This window comes from Leopardus geoffroyi, chromosome B4 (genome assembly GCF_018350155.1).
Source record: "Leopardus geoffroyi isolate Oge1 chromosome B4, O.geoffroyi_Oge1_pat1.0, whole genome shotgun sequence".
In the NCBI taxonomy this organism is placed as follows: domain Eukaryota; kingdom Metazoa; phylum Chordata; class Mammalia; order Carnivora; family Felidae; genus Leopardus; species Leopardus geoffroyi.
This window is the reverse complement of record NC_059341.1, coordinates 945,920-969,323: the sequence shown is the minus strand read 5'-3', so window position 1 is coordinate 969,323 and position 23,404 is coordinate 945,920. Positions and strand designations below refer to the sequence as shown.

General features: G+C 51.5%; 1 protein-coding gene and 1 long non-coding RNA gene across 5 annotated transcripts in view; one reads left to right on the top strand and one right to left on the bottom strand.

Moving 5' to 3' along the window:
- The window catches only part of GTPBP4 (GTP binding protein 4), a 23,947-nt gene extending 8,080 nt beyond the window's left edge, over positions 1–15,867 (bottom strand). Inside the window, exons 1-13 of the mRNA XM_045466134.1 lie at positions 15,738–15,867; positions 13,652–13,822; positions 10,977–11,080; positions 10,761–10,897; positions 8,840–8,940; positions 7,472–7,564; positions 6,493–6,684; positions 6,346–6,411; positions 4,286–4,375; positions 3,428–3,538; positions 1,737–1,814; positions 1,372–1,423; positions 924–1,024 (exon numbers count right to left, since the gene is read on the bottom strand). Of these exons, the coding sequence (XP_045322090.1) occupies positions 924–1,024; positions 1,372–1,423; positions 1,737–1,814; positions 3,428–3,538; positions 4,286–4,375; positions 6,346–6,411; positions 6,493–6,684; positions 7,472–7,564; positions 8,840–8,940; positions 10,761–10,897; positions 10,977–11,080; positions 13,652–13,822; positions 15,738–15,785 (1,344 nt within the window). The 5' untranslated portion in view covers positions 15,786–15,867. The remainder of the gene's footprint in view (positions 1–923; positions 1,025–1,371; positions 1,424–1,736; positions 1,815–3,427; positions 3,539–4,285; positions 4,376–6,345; positions 6,412–6,492; positions 6,685–7,471; positions 7,565–8,839; positions 8,941–10,760; positions 10,898–10,976; positions 11,081–13,651; positions 13,823–15,737) is intronic.
- LOC123591637 lies at positions 15,866–23,404 on the top strand. 4 transcript variants are annotated; one of them, XR_006709434.1, is made up of 4 exons: positions 15,866–15,960; positions 16,326–16,498; positions 16,800–17,851; positions 19,444–23,404. It is a non-coding gene; the product is annotated as an uncharacterized LOC123591637 (long non-coding RNA). The 4 variants fall into 4 exon arrangements; XR_006709435.1 differs by lacking the exon at positions 15,866–15,960 and having other exon boundaries at positions 15,999–16,498; positions 16,800–17,260; positions 17,630–17,851; XR_006709433.1 differs by lacking the exon at positions 15,866–15,960 and having other exon boundaries at positions 16,008–16,498; positions 16,800–16,971; positions 17,630–17,851.

The window sequence follows — 23,404 nt, the reverse complement described above, 5'->3', positions numbered from 1 at the left end:
TTGCAGGCTGCGAACCCACAGGCTCAAAATGGACATCACTCAGAGAGCAACAACGAGGAGGCACATGTAGAGTATGAAGGAGGCTGTGACCTGGCTCCTGAGCCAGGAGCATGGACCGTGCATGAGCAGAGCACAGGTACACAGCCCGGACACAGGCAAGGAGGAGCACCAAGCACCAGAGAGTACAGAGGATTCAAGGGAAGGAGGAACAGGAACAGGGACGAGGAGGTTCACGTAGGGTTTCCTCCTTGGAGACCCGCAGACTGAAATGGTACGAGGGCAGCATCCAGGAAGGAAATGAGGGAGTGTTGACGGGAAACACTGTTTTTTCAAAAAGCTTCGCTGAGGAGAGAAAGGCAGCAGAGCAATGAAAGAAGGACCCAGGGCTTAAGAAAAGTTTTGTTTTTGGGGCGCCTGGGTGGCGCAGCCGGTTAAGCGTCCGACTTCAGCCAGGTCACGATCTCGCGGTCCGTGAGTTCGAGCCCCGCGTCGGGCTCTGGGCTGATGGCTCAGAGCCTGGAGCCTGTTTCCGATTCTGTGTCTCCCTCTCTCTCTGCCCCTCTCCCGTTCATGCTCTGTCTCTCTCTGTCCCAAAAATAAATAAATGTTGGAAAAAAAAAAAAAAAAAAAAGTGAAAGGACCCGTGGACACCACAGGCTAAGCAAAGCTCCAGGAGAGGAGAACAGGCTGGGTTGGAGGACAGGGGCTCGTGGCCACCGGAACGCACCTGCCCCACAGAGGCGGCCGTGGCCGAAACTGCACAGGCAGCAGAGCCTTGGAGGGAGAGGCTGTTAGTGACGGCTGGAGAAGCTCACAGCGCATCAGGAATGAGGGCAGCACGTACGGCCGGGCAGACAGCTGTGGTTGTGCCATCAGGGACGCAGAAGTAATAAAAATCACATAACACAACAGGAGACACAAACCTGCATGATGTCGGGGTCGATGTAATCAGCTATATTGTGGCCTTCCCAGATCTCGGGTATCTTATCATGTTTCTCAGAAGAGTTCATTAGATCCCAGTACTCTGAAGTTGAAAAAAAAGTTATGTTCGCTGCAGTTTTTAATACCTTCAAGCACCATGTGCCCAAAATGAGTTCTTACACACGTCGCTCCATGAAGACAACAGAGCGCCTGCACAGAACACCCCAGAACAGCACAGCAGAGGGTCTCCAAATACCTCCTGGGTCGCCCAGCACCTTGGGACCACGGGCCGAGCGGGGCAGGGGGGACAAAGGCAGCAGTGGCCCCAGCACCTGCACCATGCACGCCGCAAGCCACCCTCCTCCTGAAGCCACAGAACCACCCACACACACAGGGCAAGAGGGCACTGAAGCCCTCCCACAGCGTCCCGACAGGGATGCTGGCCCATACTCTGAAGGTCCAAGACGTAGTCGTCTCCCAGCTCTACTTCAAGGTCTCGTTCCTGAAACCAAAGAACAGATAACTCTCATCAGCTCCTGCCGGCATTCCAGGCGCATGAGCTCCAGGCACCCCCTTGCCCCAGGAGACAGCCTCTGCCCTAAGCTGAGAGCCCGTCCCTCTAATGCCTGTGCAGCCCGGCTATTCCCGGCTGGCTCTACGGCTCACATCCACGCAATGTCCACAGCCACCTCCCTCCCACTCATGAGGGAAGGGGCCTTCGTCGGCCACAGCTGTGGTCACAGAGCCTGAGGGTAAAGGCCAGGACACCTTCGGTGCACACACGTGGCCTTCTGCACCCGCGAGAGTAGACCTACCCGCTTCTTCCTGGGCTCCCCAGTGTCCATTCTCTTCCTGCGCGCCACCACTCCCTCAGGGATGAAAGGGGGCCTTTCCTGAGGAGACATCACCAGAAAGAGTGACATGAAACGCCTTGCCGAATGCAAAGGGAACATGAGAGTGAAAAGCCAGAGGCACGCTCTCCATCTGCAAGGGCAAGGTGAAGCCAGACCAACTCAGGACCAACAGACTGGGGGGCGGAGCAGGGCCGGCTGGGCACGGAAACCAGGAAGACTCCACAGCTGATCCGAAGTTTATCCAGAAAAAATAAACACCAAGACTCTCGAGAAAATTATGAGCAAAAGAAGTGATACAAGAGAAAAATAAAGCAGACAACAGAAATCTAGACACGAAGCAAGTCCATGCAAGAAGGCAACGAAAACATACAGTATTCGAATCTCAGTCCTGAGATTAAGGACTAGCCAGGCAACAACAGAGCTGGGTGGCTGCTTCCACCTGCTGCCTAAGAACAAATCAAATGCAAGGCTGAGCAAAAACTTCTGTTCAAAACAGGTAAAATTAAGATAATTAAGTACAGGACAAAGTATAGGAGAAAAATATTATCAAGATATTTTTGGAATGAACGGGAGGTCTTTCTATGCAGGACACAAAACCTAGTTACCGTAAAAAAATATTAATATTAGCTAACAGCATATATTAGAAAATTATTAAATATTCATAGCATATATTAAAAACATATGATTTCTTTGAAGCTGAGAAAGAAAACCCAAATCAAAAAGCAAATGACAAAAAAAAAAATCCACAGAACATACAAGAGTCTGGGGGTGCCTGAGTGGCTCAGTCAGTTGAGTATCTGACTCTCGTCCTCAGCTCAGGTCTTGGTATCAGGGTTGTGAGTTGAGCCCCACAAAGGGCCTCAATTTGGGCATGGAGCCTATTTAAAAAAGAACATGTGAGAGTCTGATTTCCTTAAGATAAAAATTATAAATTAAACGAGTAAAAGATAAATGACAACTAATGAGCCAATAAGTACATGAAAAATGCAGGCTTGGCAGGGCACCTGGCTGGCTTGCTCAGTGGAGACTGCAACTCTTAATCTCAGGGTTGTGAGTTCAAGCCCCATGTTGGGTGTAGGGATTATTCAAAAATAAACTGTTCAAAAATTTAAAAAAATGCTTGCCTGAACTGATCATTAAACGAACCACCGATTAAACTGACAGCAGCCAATGATGAGGGGACGCGGAGCATATCCCAGGAAGGCATTTCTGGGAGACAATGTCATTCTCAATGGCCTACTGAAAACTCACTCTGCAAATAAAAGACTTATGCACAAAGACATGCGACAGAGCACTGTTTGTAAAAGCAAGAAAACAGAGTAATTTTAAAGAATGTAATACACGTTTATGTTTAAATTTTTTTAAAAATATGCTCACACACCAGAAAGATTTATGGGAACATCAAGACAGTTACCAGTAACTATGTCTGGTGGAGCGAGCAGCAGGCTTTACCTTGGCACTTTTATACTTCAGGACACAACTGTTACTCTGGACGAGAAACTCAAGCCCACTATGATGCCCACAGGGGTGGGTGTGTGCGCACACGGCGCCCATGAGCCTCACCCATGAGCCCTGCATGAGGCAGGTGCTGGTGTGTGCGGACAGAGGGCATAGGCATCTCGCTCCCAAGTTCCTGGGAAGGGCAGCCTCACCTTGTCATCTCTCTTGCTTGGCATGGCCAGATGCAGCCTGTTCAGCACCTCATTCACTTTATTTCCTTTCATTTTGGTTTCAACCCGATGCGCCAGAAGTCTGTCACAAGCCTGGGAAGGTGAGAAAACGGGACATGACTCACAAGGCACCCACCTTCCGGGCTGGAGGTGGGGGTGTGGGAGAGGAACCAGACTCTGCAATAACCAGCAGACTGTGTTCCAAGCTTTGGGCCCCGCTTTGCGCTTTTCCTCAGGAGTCACATCCACTGGTGCTACCTTGGGGATCACCCCAAGATCCAGGTGACTCCCCGGGGGCAGACCACACGCTCAGGAGGGAGCAGGCCTCTCCCTTACCAGGCCAGGCCCAGGCTGGGGCAGCACCCCATGTCCCATCTGGGCTTGCCTCCACCACCAGTCACCCTCGCGCCGTGTTCCCTAGCCAGGTTCAAGGCCCACCCTGGGCCCTGGAGCAACAGCGCCAAGCCAACCAACAGCATCAGACCCTGCCATCTCTTTTCCTTTCAGGTAAAAATAAGGACGTAAAATGATCAGAATCGCACGTGAAATCTAACAGGAAATGTCTCTTTTCTTGTTTTTTTTCCCTGCTCCTGAACAAGTTTCACAGTACAGCTGGCACAGACATCCCGGCAGGTCAAGAAGGGCAGCAGGCTGTGCACGAGGTTCAACCCCCTCGGGGAGGGAGTCAGATCATCCCTCTAAACCCCGTTTGGACTGGGCGGGATGGGGGAAACCAGGGCTCAGTGTGGCGCACACGCTCTCCAACCTGGACGGAAAGCCTCTCCCCACGGCAGACACCTCTCACGAGAAAGGCAGTATACGTGTGGATGGAGCACTGACCTCAGTTTTCACCTGAATAACCCCTTCCTCCGTCAGGGTGCTAGTCTCAATCACGGGGAATCCTGCGGCCTGCAAATCTGCAAATATTTTCTGCAGAGACAGAAGGAAAACAAGAGAGCCATTATTTATTTCTACTTCCCTACAGACAACTCTTACTGCTCTTCATGTAGGGATCAGAAATGCCAATTAGCCTGGTCGTGGCTCATTTGCAAAATCTTCTAAAGGACGTTTCCCCAAAATGTTGATTCCCCCCCTCATATTCTTCTGTGACAAAGAAAATACTACCGGGAGGATCAAACCAGACTACAAAAGCAAACCAGAAGCTCTCTGGAACATTCTGTGAGATGTTACCTTCTAAAAAGGAGCAAGATACAAAACTTTTAAGATGTTTTCAATACTACTTTTAAATAAAATGCGTAGAGTCTGCAGCCTAAGAGAATTCCTTAGAAAACAATACAAAAATGAATAAATCACTGCACTCCAAAGGAGGAGCTTCCCTTGCGTAGCTCTTCACCAAGGCCACCTCATTCAGACGTAGGGGGCCAATCCTGTGACAGGTAAGCTGATCATGAACAAGGTCAAACACCTTTACTACAGGCTCGCACTTACCAGTTAGACTTCCTCCTCTCCTGGAAACAGCAGTGGTCCTGGGCAACAGCGGGGTCTGACAGCTAACCCCACCACCGACTAGCACGTGATGCAAGCCACTGTGCCTCTACCTGAGCTAGCCGTAACCATGTTCCTCACGTGGTGCCGCTCCACGGTCAGAGCACAGATGGCGTACACAGGGCAGGCTGCAGGCCATGCCCTAGTGTTAACCCAACAGTCACATCGCAATGGCATCCGCCACCCACTGGCTTTCAGATTTTTCAATCTGCCTGATGACATCACTGACTGGTAGCCCAGCAATGCAGCAACTGCCACCAGTGACTCCAGGATGGAGACCTCACCCCACCACAGCTGGCAGACGGTGAAACCCAGACACGTTTCAACCCGAAGCCTGAGCACCTGGTGCAACACCCTAATCTTTGGTCGTCACAACCCAAACCCCGTCTGCAGCTTCCAAAGTGATTAACCTAAAAAACTGAAATTACTTAATAGGGATCTGAGTCCTTTCAAACAAGTGAATTCTCTGATATCAGTGGTTACCTAGTTAGTAACTTGATGAACATGCTGCAGTGCCCATTAAACCAGTACAGCTGTTTAAAACCCTCTCACCAGGTATTAAGACATCCAACCAGCATGAGACAGAGGTGCCAGGAAGAGACCCTCTACACAGAGCTGGTCGGTGGCACATGCCCCAGGACACGCAGCCACATCAAGATTACTCTAGCGCACTGGTTCTTAAAACTCGAGTGTCACACACCATGCGGGGTGCCTCCCAGATTGGCCCCGTAGGCCTGGGTGCGTCCAAGAATCTGAGAACCTCTGTTACTAGTGCCAACCTTCTCCAGGCAGTTATCCCCAAAGTGCCTATTACAGAGAGCTGCAGGGCCAAGTGTGGGTGGAAAATGAGGGCTAACCACCTTACCTGCCTCGTGGAAAACACAGCGAACACTATGTACTCACAGTTCTGGCAAGTTTACAGGTGCCCCTCCTTCATCATTCACTCCACGCTTACTTCCCAAACTCATTTCCCCCACAAATGTGTGTGGCAGGCACGTGACACCCCCCCCCCCGGCCCCCCTCCCCAGGAACCTCCTCTGGAAGCGCGGCTCTGGGCAACCAGCCGGCAGAGACCCAAAGGGCCAAAGCCCGTCTGAAGGCGCTTTGCATCCTCCAGGCACCAAGGTCGGAGAACAGTCGCATCCTAAAGAAGCACAAGACCTTTCCGGGGTTAAACACACCGTCCTGCCAAATGCACAGGTACTTGCACAGCCTCCAAGAGCAGAGGACAGAAAATGTCAGGTGTAGTTTGCCACTAACAAACCACTGAGGGAATGATCTCAACTGTGGAATAAAAATCTTTACTAGTATTGCTGAAATTCCTTCTCAGCTTTGGTTGTCTGCAAATAAACTTAGAATTAGTACGTAAGACTCAAAACATTCAGACAGTTTACCTGATCGTCTTCAGAAAGTCCAGCTATCCGCTTCACATCACATTTGTTTGCTACAACTATAAGAGGCTGGAACAGGGAAGAAAAACAATGAAATGATTATCCTCGCAGCACAGGCTATGAACGGCAAACACCCGTCCCCACACGCACCTTGTTGATGAAGAGAGGTTTGATGTTCTGGAACAGCTCCAGCTGCTCCCTCAGCCCATGCCCACACTGCTCGGACAGATCCATCACGTATAGGACCGCGGCACGCAGGTGAGCCAGGGCCGTGATGGCCTGCATCTCAATGGTGTTCCGATCCTCCAAAGGGTGGTCCAAAATCCCGGGAGTATCAACAACCTAAGCGTCAGGTCTGTTACTCCAAAGCACATATACCCACAAATTTCTTGCCCAGCATATCCTGGAGGTGACTCACATACCCAACCCAGCCCTCTCAATACTAGTAAATAAGACGTGGGTCTCCCAACTGACATAATGAAAAAAGCAATGACGGAACAGTACCTATTCTTTAAATATTACAAAAAAGGGGGGATGAGTCGACTCTGCAGAGCTCACTGAAGAACCAGTCAATGACTTAGAGAAAAGGACTCCTCTCTCTTTTTTTTTTTAAAGTAATTTTTGTTAATGTTTGTTTATTTTTGAGAGAGAGAGCACGAGCAGGAGAAGGGCAGAGAAAGAGGGAGACACAGAATCCGAAGCAGGCTCCAGGCTCTGAGCTGTCAGCACAGAGCCCGACGTGGGGCCCGAACTCACAAGCTGTGAGATCATGACCTGAGCTGAAGTCGGATGCCCAACCGGCTGACCCACCCAGGCGCCCCCTCCCTTTTTTTTTTTTTAAACATATGCTCTATGCCAAACATGGGGCTAGAACTCATGACCTACAAATCAACTTCCCGAATTCTCGCAGAAAAACTAGCACTGCACTCGGGCAGCCGCGAAGCTTGGGAGTTTTCTTCATGAGGACATTCCTGGTGACCCCGAGAACCTGTCCCACCCCTTCGGAGTCTTCCTGTAAGTGTACTGGGACCTGGGGAGAGACTGTAGTTCTTCAGGGACCACCAACATCAAACCCCATTCACAAAACCACCCAGACGTGACCCCCACGTCTGACGGCGGGAACGCTCACCTGCCAACGCAAGTACTTATAGTCCATGTGCCCCACAAACAGGGATTTGGTCGTGAACGCATAGGGCTGGACGTCCACGTCGGCTCTCGTCACCTGAAACAAAACAACGAAAACTTCCACAATCACACGAGCTCCAAACCTTATTCCCGGTCAAAGAAGGTAAATGTGGCACCTGTACGTTATGGAGACTAATGATTTCAGCAGTAAGACAAAACAACCAAACAGAGAGCGAGAGAGCTCCCATGATTACACTCCTGATGTCAGAAGCTGCTGCTGACAGACGGACAGGCTCCACTTCCTCACGCCACCAGGCGAGGCCAGGACACAAGAGTCCAAATACGGGACGGGGAGGGGAGGAAGGCCCAGCACCAGGAGGGTACCCATCAGCTTCTGCTCTGCTCCACCCCAGCCCCACTAATGCCCCACAGAACTTGCTGTGAAGACAGACTTGCTCTATCTACACTGCTGATGCGGGGCCCACCAGCAACACGTCCCCATGAACTCTTGAGATGTGATCAGTGCAACGTAGGAACTGAACTGTTTGTTGTTTAATTTTAATCAAGTGGCCAGTGGCTTAGCGCCGCAGCACTGGCTCACGAGCATCTGAGACATCGGCCCAGACACCGCAGAGCTTCAGCCTGTCACGTCAGCACAACTCGGGGACAAAATAAAAACCTGCAAACGGGCTTCAAGTGGAAGTGCTCCTGGCAGCAAGCACCACACATATGTAACTGTCGTTGTCTGGCACCTGAGCTGTTGTTGGTTGTGAACTGACATTTTATTTTATCTACTTATTTATGAACCGAAATTTTACATGCGGTTTCTACTCTGTTCAAGTCCCTCAAACTCAGCCAAGTGGTCTTGAAGCACCAAGTTACTAAATAAAGAGCACCCTCGAGTCCCAATTAATGAACTCACTCAAATCAAGAGCAACTCAGCCACTTCCCACTACGGGGACCGAATACTTGATGTGAGCAGTGACACGTCAACCAGTGACATTCACGTAGTGCCTCAGGAAGCCCACTTCAGCGAGTGCAGCCTGCCACGGTAGACCCCAGCGCCCCCGGCACTACCACCCCCAGATGAGGCTGAGACAGTACGTCCTGGGAAAGGCTCTCCGTGTTAACAAAACCGGACTTAACATCTCAAATCCCTTAGAAACTTATGGAATGCATACTAGAACAGAAATAGCAGCCGAAACCTAGATTCAGACAGCGTCAGTCCTCCCTTCAAGTAAAAGGCTATTTAAGCCGACAACAGTGCTGACAGACTAACCGGCTGGCCATCCTCCAGCCCGCACGGCAGGACACAGCAGCCCTTGGGTCTCAGGTCCTCGGTCACTTGCGTTATCACCAGACACATACTAACCTTATTGATGAAGCTGGACTTGCCAACATTCGGGTACCCACACAGGAGCAGGGTCCTCGTATTCGGGTCAATAGTTGGCAGACGGGACAGATGCTGACGCACTGTGGGAAATAACATGTGCTTGATTTCTTAAGAGCAATTAAACTCAAACTTTACGATCTGCTTCACTTAGCTGTACTCCTGGCCCATGGTTATACTAACCCCACTCCAACATTTACAATGTGAGCGACAGAAAAAGTATGAATAGAAAAAAGATTGCCTGCAGAGGCACCATAGCACACAGCAGCGTACTTCCCGACTCTGGCTGTACCCACAGTCCTATTCAATAGGTCAAAAGTGGGGCCAGAAACACACATCTAAGCGGTGCCCAGACCGCTCTTACTAAGCGGGATATTTGGAAAGCATCTTTGAAGCAAGTGTGCATGCCACCACTTCCTGCCAAGGCACTGGGCTAGTTCCACGCAACGACTAGGTGCATCACCTGCAAGGCGGTGACACCATGAGGCCACCCTCAAGACTAAACAAAACAGATCGCTGGAAGCACTGGCAAAGCAGTCAAGTACTACAAGCTTGTCGCATATCATTTGTAAGATGCCAGGAAAGGGGGAACAAACCCAGAGGACTTGAGAACACTTCAGCGTAAAAATCTATGTATAGAGGCAAATACCTGTTTCATTAGAAATACTACTTTAATTCAGAACCGTCCTTTTTAATTAAATTATCATGTAACAAAGCTGGAGTGGCAATGCTAACACATATTGCAAAGCTTTTATTTTATTTAGTTTTTTAAAGTTTGAGAGCGAGGGTGTGCGCGTGCACACACACATACATGCATGCATGAGTGGGGGGGGGAGAGGGAGAGAGGGGGAGGGGGAGAGAGGGAGAGAGAGAGAGAGAGAGAGAGAGAGAGAGAGAGAGAGAGAAAGGGAGAAAGAGAATCCCAAGCAGGATCTGCACTGTCAGCATGGAGGCTTATGTGGGGCTCAATCTCGTGAACTTCAAGATCATGACCTGAGCCGAAATCAAGGGTCGGACGCTTAATTGACTGAGTCACCCAGGCGCCCCTCTTTTATTTGAGAGAGACAATGTGTGTGAGTGGGGGAGGGGCAGACTGAATCTTAAGCAGGTTTCATGCTCAGTGCAGAGCCCAGCATGGGACTTGTTCCCACGACCCTGGGATCATGACCTGAGCCAAAATCAAAAATCGGATACTCAATCAACTGAGCCACCTAAGCGCCCCAGATATTGAAAAGCTCTTAAAAATTTTTTTTAAACTTTACTTTTAAATTTATTTTTTAATGTTTGTTTATTTTTGAGAGAGAGAAAGAGCACAAGCAGGAAGGGGCAGAGAGAGAGAGGGAGACAATCCCAAGCAGGGCTCCACCCTGTCAGCACAGAGCCCAACACGAGGCTGAATCCCACTAACTGTGAGATCCTGACCTGAGCTGAAACCAAGAGTCGGATGCTTAACCGACTGGCCACCAGGCGCCCCAAGTCCTCTTAATAGAACAAACAATTTATGGGGCAGCTGGGTAGCTCAGTCGGTTAAGCTTCTGACTTCAGCTCAGGTCATGATCTCAAGGGTCATGGATTCAGAGCCTGGAGCCTGCTTCGGATTCTGTGTCTTTCTCTTCTGCCCCTCCCCTGATCGTACTGTCTCTCTCTCTCTCTCTCAAAAATAAATACATAAACATTTAAAAAAAAAAATTGTACTAGTAATTCATAAGCATTTTAAGCACCAGCTGCTTTTTCAGTAACAACTGGCCTGTCAGAGTTTCTCAAAGGATGGGTAAGGAATGGTTTGATCCTGTTAGGTCTAAAATAAAACAAAAAAGAGCACCCTAAAAATAAGTTCTCGACAAGAATCGAGTACCTTAACAGCACACACTAAACACTGTCCTTGCTTACGTAAAAGAGGTACCTTGTTCCAAATACTCCAAACTCTGCTTCTGTCTTTTGATGATTGTACACATCCGGCCAAGGGCGGCTCGCTTCAGCTGCTTGCAGCGGTAGAGAGAGTCTCCGTATTTCATAAGCCGCACATAATCCTTAGCCACACTTAGAGAAATAAAAAGATATAAGATACTTTTCACCTCAGGCAATAATTTAAAAGATACTGTATTAAAAGATACCTTACTTGTCCACTAAATTTTTGGCAATATTTATTTGTCCCAAGGCCAACTTGTAATGGTCCTTGTCATAGAGAATGTTCATCAAATCAGCATAAAATGGATGGATATCCTAAAACAGAAACAAAGCGGTCATTCTGGGACAGGTGTCTCATCCCCATGTGTCAATAATTCTTGAAGAATAATTTTGAAGTATGTCCTGCCTTTTCCACGCTCTTCAAACCCCAGATCTCCTCCTCCCCGGTCCATTCTCCTGACTGAGGACTGTTTAGAGTTCAGGGGTCACTTCTGCCTGCCCATCTAGCCTGGGCCCCAGACTGATCCCCCTTTACCTCATCTGCAGGTCTCCATTTGTGCACCAGACCCCCTGCCCCTCCTACTCAACACCTGAAACCAGGCCTGCAAACACGCTGTCATTTCCCCTTCAGCTCTAACAGTTGGAAAGCTCCCTGAACCCACAACCCTTCCGTTCCTTTGCTCCCCTTCTTGGGGAAGGTCACAGAGAGGTACTGGCTCTTCTCCCTTTGAACCCAGTGTAGTCCGAATCGTGTCCACCAGTCCTTTAGAGCGGCTCATCAGGTCAGCTCCATCCCCGAACTCCTTTCATCTTACCAGAGCATTCCACAGCACCAGACAGCTGACCACTCGTGCTTCCTGGTGCTTTCCATTCAACTGGCCTCTGGGACCAACTGTCTGGCTCTTCTCTCCCCTCGCCGCTCCTCAAACTCCCTCGCTGGCTTATGCTTCCACCCAACACTAAACATCAGAGTTCCTAGGAGCACTTTTCTCTCCAGGTTCAGCTCCTAGGTGACCTCACGTGGATCTAAAGGCACTGACGGGTTCCTGAGTGTCACTGCACATCTCCAGGCCACACCTCTCACAGAGCTCCAGACTACTCCCGCTTCTGCTCGGACACCTCACCAGAATCTCAGACCAACGCGTCCAAACCACCCCCTTCCTCGTCCTCAAAATGCCCCACTTCCCCGTCTGGAAGGATGGCAACTGCAAGATGCCCAAGATGCCACGAGCAAGTTCAGCTCTTCCAACCACCACCAGCTGTTTACGTCGGTGCGTCAACCTTCAAGTGGTCTCCTAACCCCATAGGCCACGCATCCTCTAAACGAGAAGTCAAAGCTCGGCACGTCCCACACTCAACTTGGAAGGTTTCCCTAACGACAGAACTCGAGCCCTGTGCCAGGCGGCTCACCGACTCACCATCTCCGACTCATCTCCAGGTGCCCTTCCTCTCACACACCCTGATGGGTCTTCCTGTTTGAGACCTCACGCTCTGTACCTCGGGGCCTCTGCACCTGCTGCTTCTGTGCCTACAGTGCTTCTCTCCAGGCAGCCCCGCAGCTCGTTTCCTTCAGATCTCTGCTGCAAACTCAGAGATTTCTGGGTTTACAACCTTTCCCCTCACTAGATGAGGACAGGGACTTATTACTACTGTGTTCCCAGGGCCTAGATAAGTACCTGACACATATCAATTATTCCATGAATGTAACTATGCTAACCTTCTGCTCTAAAATTCTCGGAGAGCTAACGTTAAAAAAAAAAAAAAAAAGAAAAAAGGAATACAATGTTCACCATTTAAATGTATTGTATTAAAAAATGATACCAAGGATGAGAAAGATAAAACTTCTTACAAAGAACCACAAAAATCTGGTGCTAATTAGTTCAAAGCATTTTGTTTGCCCAGATCAGGTGTTTCCAAATATCACACCAGTTTCCAATCATCTTACTCTTCTGGTTCTTTCTAGGTAATTTCTAGGGTACCCACCCTTTCCCAACAAACTATCCACCCATTCAACGAGCCTCTACTGAGCACCTACAGCATGCCCAGGAGACATGTGTAAAGTTAAGTGCCTGTCCGCTAGCAGAAATCTCTACTCTTATTTTAAGCACATCTGTAATTTTTTAAACAAACTACTGTCACCTTAAATAAATATAAAAGAAACTCTTGTCACATAAACCAACTTTTGCCTCCTGGCTTAACCTAGCTTTACGGACTATCTTGGGACAGTGGCCAATTTAGGCTCTCACCCTGCACTGTGGAGCCCACCCCAAATAACCCTGCAGCAGTGTTCTCCTACACGGGGATTTCACCAGCAGTGTCTGCTCTTGGCTTTCCACGGCTTAATCAACAGGTAAACTCTACTATGCTAGAGAGTGAAGACTTCAACTCTTTTAGCTGAATGCAGAAGTCACAGCTCCCCCAGGCAATTTCTTCCCACCAGTCAACAGAGAGGACAGTGCTGAACTGACCATCACTGGCTGATGAAACAAACAGTGGTGGACCTCAGGCCACTGCTACAACCTGGGGCCACAAAGGAGCCTTGGAAAGAGGAAGCCCATACAGGCTGGTGAGCTGCCAGGTTCACAATCCATAGCTTTTATAGAGTTTGGGTTGGTGCCTGCAATCCTAGAAGTTAAAAAAAAAAAAAAGGTGGTGGAGATCGCTTTGGGCCCTCTTATACGGAGTTTAGTTTGGGGGAAAGGAAGAATACTAAGGAATAAAAAAAAAAACCTGTGTTCTTTTCCCAGCTTTGCCATGAACTCACAAAGTCTGACCAGTGAATAATTTTGTTTCCTTCATTATCTGTCAGATAAGTACACAAACTGGCTATAAATTTTCTGAAAGCTCACACTGATGTTGCCATATGTGTCCCCCGGAATCACTTACATCCAATTTGGGGAAATCTGTTAGAATCTGTGAGAGTCTGTCGTGGTAATTTTGTTGAGTAAATTTGACTTTCCTCATGTAAAAATGTCTAATGCGGTGAATTTGGTAATGTTTATGTATGACTGTTGGAGTCTTCCGTTGAGTCTTCGATAACGTCAGGTCAATAAAGTCCTGTAATTAAATAAGAGACAGTACACCAAAAATGTTTATTTTCTATCCACTTATCTGAAACCTCAAAAACCAACAATTAACAATACCATGTATTTTAAATTTTTTTTTTTTTCAACGTTTATTTATTTTGGGGACAGAGAGAGACAGAGCATGAACGGGGGAGGGGCAGAGAGAGAGGGAGACACAGAATCGGAAACAGGCTCCAGGCTCTGAGCCATCAGCCCAGAGCCCGACGCGGGGCTCGAACTCACGGACCGCGAGATCGTGACCTGGCTGAAGTCGGACGCTTAACCGACTGCGCCACCCAGGCGCCCCAATACCATGTATTTTAAACTACAAACACTTTTCCTAACTAAATCTTTACTCTTTTATATCCAACTTGGTTCATGTTCATAGCTTTTGGGTTTTAAAAAACATTTAGCAGATGGCTGCCTAAATCAATTTCATCCCATATTTAAAAAAAAAAAGGTTTACTTGGGAAAAAGAGACAGGGAGACACACGAGCGAGTGGGGAAGAGCAGAGCGAGAGGGAGACCGAGAATCCCACACGGTCAGTGCAGAGTTGGACGCGGGACTCATCCCACAAACTGAGATTGTGACCTGAGCTGAATCAAGAGTAGGACGTGCAACTGACTGAGCCACCCAAGGAGCCTCATCCCACACTTTCTTAACCTCACCTGTATTTCCAATACCTAGAACCCTCTGAAACTTTAGTCATATAACTCAAGCATAAACCAGAAAAAATATTAAAGGGAAAAAATTCTGCAATTCAATCCACGTATCTTTGACTTTGGAAGTACATTCAATAAGTAAACCTAGATGTGGAAAGTGACTGAGAATGTACCCAACTCTTGCTCGTGTACCCAGTGCAAACAGGGACATCAAGCCCAGAGGCCTCCCCTATCCCCTCCATTAGCGGAGTCTAGGAATCCGTAAGACGCCAGTTCAAAAGTCTGACCTACTTCACGAAGTTTTCCCTGACCCGCCCCACCTCTTGGGGAGGAACCTCTCCTCTCTAGGAAGGACCCCAAGGTCTGGAGAAGATCCCTGACACTCAAGGAATAGACACTCACCTCTGGGGAAGGACCCTGACATCAGAGGACGAACATTCACCCCTGAGGACGGACCCTGACGCCTGAGGCCAGAACCTTACCCCTGAGGCCAGACTCTGATGCCTGAGGAGGGACCCTGGCCCCTGAGGAAGGACCCTGGCCCCTGAGGACGGACCCTGACAACTGAGGAGGGACCCTGACGCCTGAGGACGGACCTTCACCCCTGAGGACGGACCCTGACGCTTGAGGAGGGACCCTGATGCCTGAGGACGGACCTTCACCCCTGAGGACGGACCCTGACGCCTGAGGACGGACCTTCACCCCTGAGGACGGACTCTGACCCCTGAGGAGGGACCCTCACACCTGAGGAGGGACCCTGATGCCTGAGGAGGGACCCTGACACTTGAGAAGGGACCTTGATGCCTGAGGACGGACCTTCACCCCTGAGGACGGACTCTGACCCTGAGGAGAGACAATGGCCCCTGAGGACGGACCCTGACACCTGAGGAGGGACCCTCACACCTGAGGAGGGACACTGGCCCCTGAGGAAGGACCCTGACGCTTGAGGAGGGACCCTGATGCCTGAGGAGGGACCCTGACACTTGGGAAGGGACCTTGATGCCTGAGGACGGACCCTCACCCCCGAGGACGGACCCTGACGCCTGACGCAAGGGCCTGAAGAAGGAGCCTTGCTGCCTGGGGGAACCCCTAACCCCGGAGGGCCCTCATCTGGGAGGACGTGGCCTGGGAGGAGAGGCAGCCCGGAGCAGGAGACCCCTGTCCCATCCCCGAGTTACGGGCCGGGCTCTCCCAGTCCCCCGGCAGGGAGAGGCGAGGGCGGATGAGCCCTCGCGGCCGCCTACCTTGGCGGACGGCACCACCGTGATCTTCTTGAAGTTGTAGTGCGCCATGCCAGCTGACACACACGAGGGAACGCGGACGGATGCGTGGGACTTCCGCCGGAGCGGGCGGGACTTCCGCCGGCGCGTCGCTTCCGGGATCTCCTTGCGGCCCCCGCCCCCACCCCCTGCAAGGCTTCCTCGCCGCTTGGCGCCCCCGCCCGGCCGGAGGTCCCCGGAGGAGGAGGTGGCCGGGACCTGCTGGGACCTGCTAGGGCGGGTGGGGGTGGGGCGGCGAGGAGAGGTCACGGCCCCGACAGGCCGCTTACCGGCTTGTGCTTTTCGATCCGGCCGGCTCGAGGGGCTTGGGATTCCGGGGAGCCCCGGGGGTCTAGGGGCCCGGAGTCCCAGGAACTCCAGAGTTCTCGGGTGGGGGCGGGGGGGCCCGGGGGACTCGGAAGGTCTCAGGGTCTTGGGGATCTCAGGGGCCGGGGAACTCCAGGACTCTGGGGTTCTCGAGGGCCCAGGGCGGTCTCAGGGCGGGGTGTTTGCCTCAGGATCCCGGAGGATTCGGGGCACCGTGGTCGTGGCCCGCTGGCGTGGGCTCCCCAGGAACCGACGCCCTGGTTTTGCGTTTTCTGCGGCCTACACCGACTCTGGACTTGTGAATGCAGCGAAATCTTAATGAATGAGTAATGCCACAGCAGAGTCGTCCGCGGGGTGGGGGCTACCAATCTCCCCACCCCGGCCCCGGCCCCGCCCCCGGTCTGCGAAGCCAGACCCAGGTCTGTGTTCCCAGCCTCCCCGCCCCCCAGAGGCTCCCCGGGTGTCTGATCCCTGCCTCCTGGGCTCCTACTCCCCCCGCCCCCAGCCAGCCTCAACTGTCAACCTCTCTGATGCCTTGGCCATCGCTTTCTGCCTTCCCAACTGCTTCCCATCTGCTTAAAACCCTCCTGTCTCCATTCCCCGGACATCTCTCATTGCCTGTTCTGTTGGCTAACTTACCTGCCTGCCTCCCCGCCCAGCTTGTCCTCAAGATTTTGCCCTCCAGCCCTTGCTCTTCCTCCCTGAAGTCTCTCTTTTAAGGTCCCCTGACGGTTGCCTTGCATGGATTCCTCTGAAAAATCAGATATTTCCAGTCCCAACTTCTCTCTCAATGCCAGTCTGACATTTCCAATCAATTGTGAAATGCCCACCTGTGTGATTTCAGATGTGTCAAACCGGGCATTTCTGAAAATCAAAAACTTGTCTTCTCCCTGTAAGTAGACCTATCCTCACACTGCCATGCCAGAGGGCAGCCCGCGCCCTGACTCCCCTGCAGACTGCAGAAAAAGGACTTGCTAAGTCCCAAGAACACAGGGCAGAGAAGACAAAGCCTGATCCAAGGCAGAGGGTTGCAATTAGCCCCACAAAGTGCATTAGGAACATCAAGGGGGGGCCGGTGGAGACAAGCCCTCTGGCGTCTGACAGAGGAGAAAGTTGATAAGGGAGGTGCATCTGGACACTTACTACCGTAACTTCTGCTAACAGTGCGGCGACTCCCTCAGGTAACACATGTCGTGGTAAGCCTATGGACTTGTGACCATGTGCTGAGCACTATTCGAAGCGCTTAACTACGTATTAACTCATTTAATTCCTACAACCCCACAAGGTGGGTGGGTAAACCAAGGCACGGGAAGCTGCTCACTAGCCTGTGGTCAAACAGTTAACGGTGGCAGAGTTGGGTTTGAACCCAGGTGGCCTGGCCCAGCATTTTTGTTCTTGACCATTAGCTGTTCTGCTTCTCTGGCACCTTCTCAGACCTTTCAACAAGTCCTATTGTTGTTACAGAAACTTCCTATGTTCCGAAGTTGAAAATAATTTTGAATCACGATTCTCTCAGTTATTAACCATAATGCCCTTTTTTGTGTTATCAGGAGGTTAGATAAATATGCCTCCTATGTCTCCGTGGCACTTGCACAGAAAGCCTCTGGGATAATCAGGACTCTGTGGCCACAGTCACCTGCTGAACTGCTGGACAGCCCCGCAGAGCTCTGCTGGTGCCCTTCCTCTCCCTCGGGTGCCCGTGAGTTCCCTCAGCCTCTCCCGTCGCCCTCACGCTTACGTGGCCGGATCCTCCTTGAAAATCCAATAGTTAGGTAAGTCCAACCAATCCTTGGCTTCAGACAGACAACTAGCCTTTCTTGAGCTCCTTCCTCCCTCTAGGCAAAAATCGAACAACTTCTTACATTTCTACAGGTCATTAACGTTTACAAAGTGCTATACTTTTTAGTATCAACAGTATTCCCAACAACTTTGTGGTGTGGGGTTAACATAGGGTTACAGGTTTGCTTCTCCCCAAAATCACGTGGCTCTAAGTGGCAAACAGGATGGGACCCCACTGGCCTGTAAATGCAATCGTTATATATAGACAGTATATGGAGGGGACAGAACTGTTTAAAATGGTAATAATAATATAAAGTCAATATACGTGATGTTGTTGGTTTTACACAGAACAGTTGAAGCCTACTTGGTCACGTAGAACAGAAGAGGAACCGTTCTTTGAAAGAAACCCAAAACAGGACTCTTGACAAAGAGCAAATACATTAACATGTGTGTCAGAAAAGAAATGTGAGGGGCGCCTGGGTGGCGCAGTCGGTTAAGCGTCCGACTTCAGCCAGGTCACGATCTCGCGGTCCGTGAGTTCGAGCCCCGCGTCGGGCTCTGGGCTGATGATGGCTCAGAGCCCGGAGCCTGTTTCCGGTTCTGTGTCTCCCTCTCTCTCTGCCCCTCCCCCGTTCATGCTTTGTCTCTCTCTGTCCCAAAAATAAATAAACGTTGAAAAAAAAAATTAAAAAAAAAAAAAAAAAAAAGAAAAGAAATGTGAGGTAATTTTGTAAATCTTATCGGTAAAAAACTGACAGGCCTTTCATATTTTTACTGTTCTCTCATGAATTTGGAATCATATTTGCCAAAAAAACAATAAACACTTGCCATGGTGAAGAGTCCAAGGCCTCAAGTCCCCACCCCAGCTCTGCCCCGTACAAGCTGCATGTGCTGTGGTGGGTGAGTCAGCTCCACGGAGCCCTGGCCCCTCTTTGCCAAGTGGAGAAATCATGTCCACCCCCAAAGGATTGTTTACGGTGATTAGTTAAGGTATGTGCACAAAAGCATAAGGCATAAAGTAAGAGATGTTAATATGAGGGCTGACTTTAACATAATTTTATATGAAAACTTTTTTGGGTCAGTATAAGGTAATGTACTTCATTGCCACGAAGTATATTAAATGTTAGATATCTTTTTTTTTTAATGTTTATTTTTTGAGAGAGACAGAGGGTGAGCGAGGGAGGGACAGAGGGAGAGGGAGACACAAAATCTGAAGCAGGCTCCAGGCTCTGAGCTGTCAGCACAGAGCCCGACCCGGGGTTCGAACTCACAAGCTGTGAGATCATGACCTGAGCTGAAGTCGGACACTTAACTGACTGAGCCACCTAGGCGTCCCACTTTTTCTTTTTTTAATGTTTACTTATTTTTAGGAGAGAGAGAGAGAGACAGAGAGAGAGAGGGAGTGGGGGAAGGGCAGAGAGAGAGGGAGATGCAGAATCCAAAGAAGGCTCCAGGCTCTGAGCTGTCAGCACAGAACTTGACACAGGACTTGAACCCATGTACCGTGAAATCATGACCGGATCCGAAGTCGGACACTTAACTGATTGAACCAGCCAAGTATATTAAATGCCAGATTTCTTACCAGAGATTCTCGGCTCCCACATGTGGCAATGAAATCATCCCTCCGAGCGCGTCGTCATGCACAATCTGAGTTCTTTGCTAGCTTTGTAAGGGACAAGAACCAGCACACGAACAGAAGAGACGTATGGAACACCCTCCGGTCATCGTGCGTCTATGGGTGTGACGTTGGGGGAGGGGCCGTGGGAAAACGAAGCCCCTCGCAGGAGCTGCGCAGCCGGGAGGCGTGTCTGAACGCCCAAGCCCCGCGGTCCGGAGCCGCACAGCCCGGAGGAGGTGCCCAGCATCGCACACCACCTGCATGGTGATGAGAATCATCGTCCTTCCCTTTGCACCTGCCCTTTGCCTGGCTCAGCGTGGCTTCCTGGGGACAGGTGTGTGTCCCGAAGCACTAAGAGGCAGCTGGTGTCTGGGGGCCCTTTTAGAGGAGAGTCGGAGAAGCCACCTGCAGTGAAGGCAGGTCACCAATTCTTGAGCTGATTTCCACCGTGTTTGAAGATGTCTGGTGACTTGGGCTCCTCAGAGGGTGAGCCTCGTGGCGGAAGTAAGCCTTGGCTGTGGCGAAGGACCCTCAAGGGTGCCCTGCGGTGCTTCCTGGCAACTTCGGCCAGTCGGGGTCCGTCACGGCAACAGGCTGTCTTCCACGCCTGTTGTGCGGAATTGGTCTTCTCTGTTGTACTTTCTTGTTGCTGTGATTCTCACAGATGAAAAGTACGTTTTGCAGCAGAATCTGTGCCTGGGGAATGTGATCAAACTTCTTGCCTAAAAGGAGCCTTTGTGTGGGTGTTCGTACTTCACCTTGCGTAGCTGTGCGGTATCAGTGTTAGGACCCTGCCCGTCCGTGAACACTTCTGATCCACTTGCCACAGGCCGGTGGCTTGGCGCAAGCCAAGCCTGCTGTGCGGTCACCTTTCGCTCACTGAGTCACCATCACGGGACCTTGACCACCTACCTGCCCCTCCCGTGCACCTCGTCGCAGTGCTTGGTGATGGGGCTGCCGTTTGCTGTTCCAGACCGGCCGGCCACACCTCCACACAGCGGGACGCGTCCGCCCTGCGGTGCGGAGCCGCCTCCTTCCTCCTGCGCTCCAGCCTCACCGCTCACAGTGTTTGCCCTACGAGTTCCTTCTTTCAAGGAATGGTCGGTTAGGCTCGTCTTTCGGAGTCCGGGGCTGTTACGGCAGGCACCGGTGGCCGGCAGAGGCCTGGCTTAACCGGACGGCCCAAGGACTCTCTGCAGCAACTCACTACTCATCCTCATCCGGAGAACATCTGGTTCCGTGCTACAACTTCCCAGCTAGAAGTCACTTGTTCACACGTTTCAGATACAAAATGTAAAAACCAAGACCCTTCTTAGGATGCGCTACGGCACAGCGATTGTGGCCCATTGTGTCAGAGTCTCGAAAACGGCCACAGGGTATGTCTGGGGATACCCAGGAGGCCCCATCCTGTGTGGGAGCAGCATTCCCAAACTTTTGGGGAATGCGGCCTGAGAAAGCTCGTAAAGCTGCAGACCGTGCGTGAATGTGGGGAGAGTCAGAATGCCTTCTCGGCCTTTCTGATGGAGGCCGAGGGAGCCAGAAGGGAGCACAGATTCAAGATGCGGCTGCCACAACCCGGTGATAGAAACACATTTGCCCGCAGTGTCAACCCCACACGTCACCAGCACCGCTTTGTAGTGAGGTATGCATTGTCATCTGTCGTCTTGGTTTTGGCCACAATTCACCTCCCTGTGGAAGTGATGTGCTGTAAGAGAATCCGAAAAACCAAAACGCAGAGCCCCACCAGACTCCAGGCAGTAGACCAGATCTGGACGACGAGTGGAAATACTTTGTGATGCCCCAGTGTGAATAATAGGACACGAATCACAGAGGATTGTGTCTTTCCACCTGCACGCATCCGCTGCTTGCCTGAGGCAACGGGAGATCATGTGTTGCTTGTGACCACCCAGTGGTTCAGATCCAGCCCCTATGACCTCTGGGGGCTCTCCAGGCTGGTGTGAGAATGACAGCACCTGTAAGTAGGGTGTGAGCTGATGGAAAGCAGTGTGCTGTGACCACAGCCCAGGACACACGTTACAGGTGACCAGAGGCAATTGTTCGAATCTCTCAGCAAGGCCCCTGGTGCAGCCAGCCGGTCCAGCTAACGTCACCCTCCTGAGACCCAGGTCTTGAGGGTCGTTCCCACCCCGTGCTCCCCAGTGGAGCCCGAAGGCCAGCCTGCGGCCGGCGCCCCTGACTCCTTGCAGTCAGGAACCTCCTTCTGAGCACCAGGACGTCGGCTCTTCTGGCTTTGACCTGTGAGGCTCTCCTACCACCAGGCTACGCAGCCTCCTCACGACAACAGAATCACTGTGGATGACGTCCACTCACCCACAACTGAAACTCACGCTACCAGGAAGAGCCGCGGGACTTGGTGGCTGGCCAGTAGACTGCATAAATACAAGACTCCACGTGGCTCGGCTTCACGCCAAATGTCAGAAAGGGAAGGCCAGTGTGCCCCCCAACTCTTGGGCTTGGGGAGCGTGCACAGAGTGAGACCAAGAGGGCAATGAGTGAAGACGGTGTGGAACAGGACAGTCTTTCCCTTCCTGTGTGACTCCTGCCGAGACCCACACGGTGGATGGTGAGTTCCCAAGGGTGGAGCACCTGGGAGCCACCTCTCAGCCGGATGCGGGGCTGGTGTCCCTTCCATCCTCCAGAGGAGAGCCAGACGGCCACATTCATTCCTCTTGCTACACTCTTGCTCAAGGTCAGCACGCGGGGCCGCGAATGCCGCTCACTTGTGTGGGGAGGTGGGCGCCCTTGGCCGCCGGGTGAGTAGAAACTGTCCTCGGATCGGCTGTGGCCACGGCCACGCTAGGATCCCACCCTCGCCCACACTTTTGATGGGGCAACTTTTGATTGCTGCATTAGGCAACGCTTTGTGGCAAACATCAGGGTCGTCAAGGAAGCGTGCCACGTTACGCTTACGACTTTAAACGACCCAGTTTCCAAATCTACTTTGGAATCTGAGTGAACGTGAACTAGTCCACGTCTCCGAGGTGACCCGGTGCCAAACACTTCTCCGGGTTGGAGACACTTCCCAAGCTTCCCTGTGGGCCTGTTCTTTGGACTCTTGTCAGCAGCTCCCCCAACTCTGCTAATGAGGTTTCTGATATCGTTGGACTGTTCCAGAACATTCCATCTCAGAAACGCTGGCAAGCCTCCTGGCACCGAGAAAGATGCTGCTTGTGAGTGACGGTCAGCCTCAGCTCTGCATCTGGAGAACCTGGTTATCTTGGGGTCTGTCCCCCTAAAAACCCTCCAGACTCTTTTCTGCAGCCACCTTGAATCTCATTCCACCTCGCGCTCACTGCACAGAAATCAGACTCTGAACTTGCCAGGCTCCTGAGTCTGGGTGGAGTCTGGAGATGGGTCGGGTCTGGGTTTCCCATTCTGCAGAGCCCGCGGACTCTCCTCGCCCAGGCAGTGCTGCGCCCTGGAGCCTCTTCCAGGCCTGGCACCCTCCCCCAGCTCCCACATCCTACGGCAGGTGCTGCCCGGCAGAGTTGTGGCTGCCGGGGACCAAGCAGGGGGACACGGAGCCGGCACCCAGGCGGCCGCTCCCGGAAGCTGGCAGAAGCATGCTGCTGCCCGTGTAGACGCCTCCTGGCATGGAAGGGCTGGGCCAGCGCCGGAGATGGGAGTTCACGCCTCTGTGCGGGTGCTTAACCTTTCCTGCCTGTTGACTTAGGAGCAAAGCCAGTCAGGAAATAGGCCCGAGAGCCAGAGGGCACCCAGCCCACGTCAACTCAGTACCAACCGAGCACCCATTGTGCTCACCCCTGACATCCTGCACTGCGCAAATGTCCCCAGCAGCAGGGGATTTGGGCCACAGAGTGAAAACCCGCAGCGGTGTGAGTCTGTGTTCTCCACATCTCATACCTGCCAACACCTATATTTTCAGAATAGATTTTTGAAGAGCAAA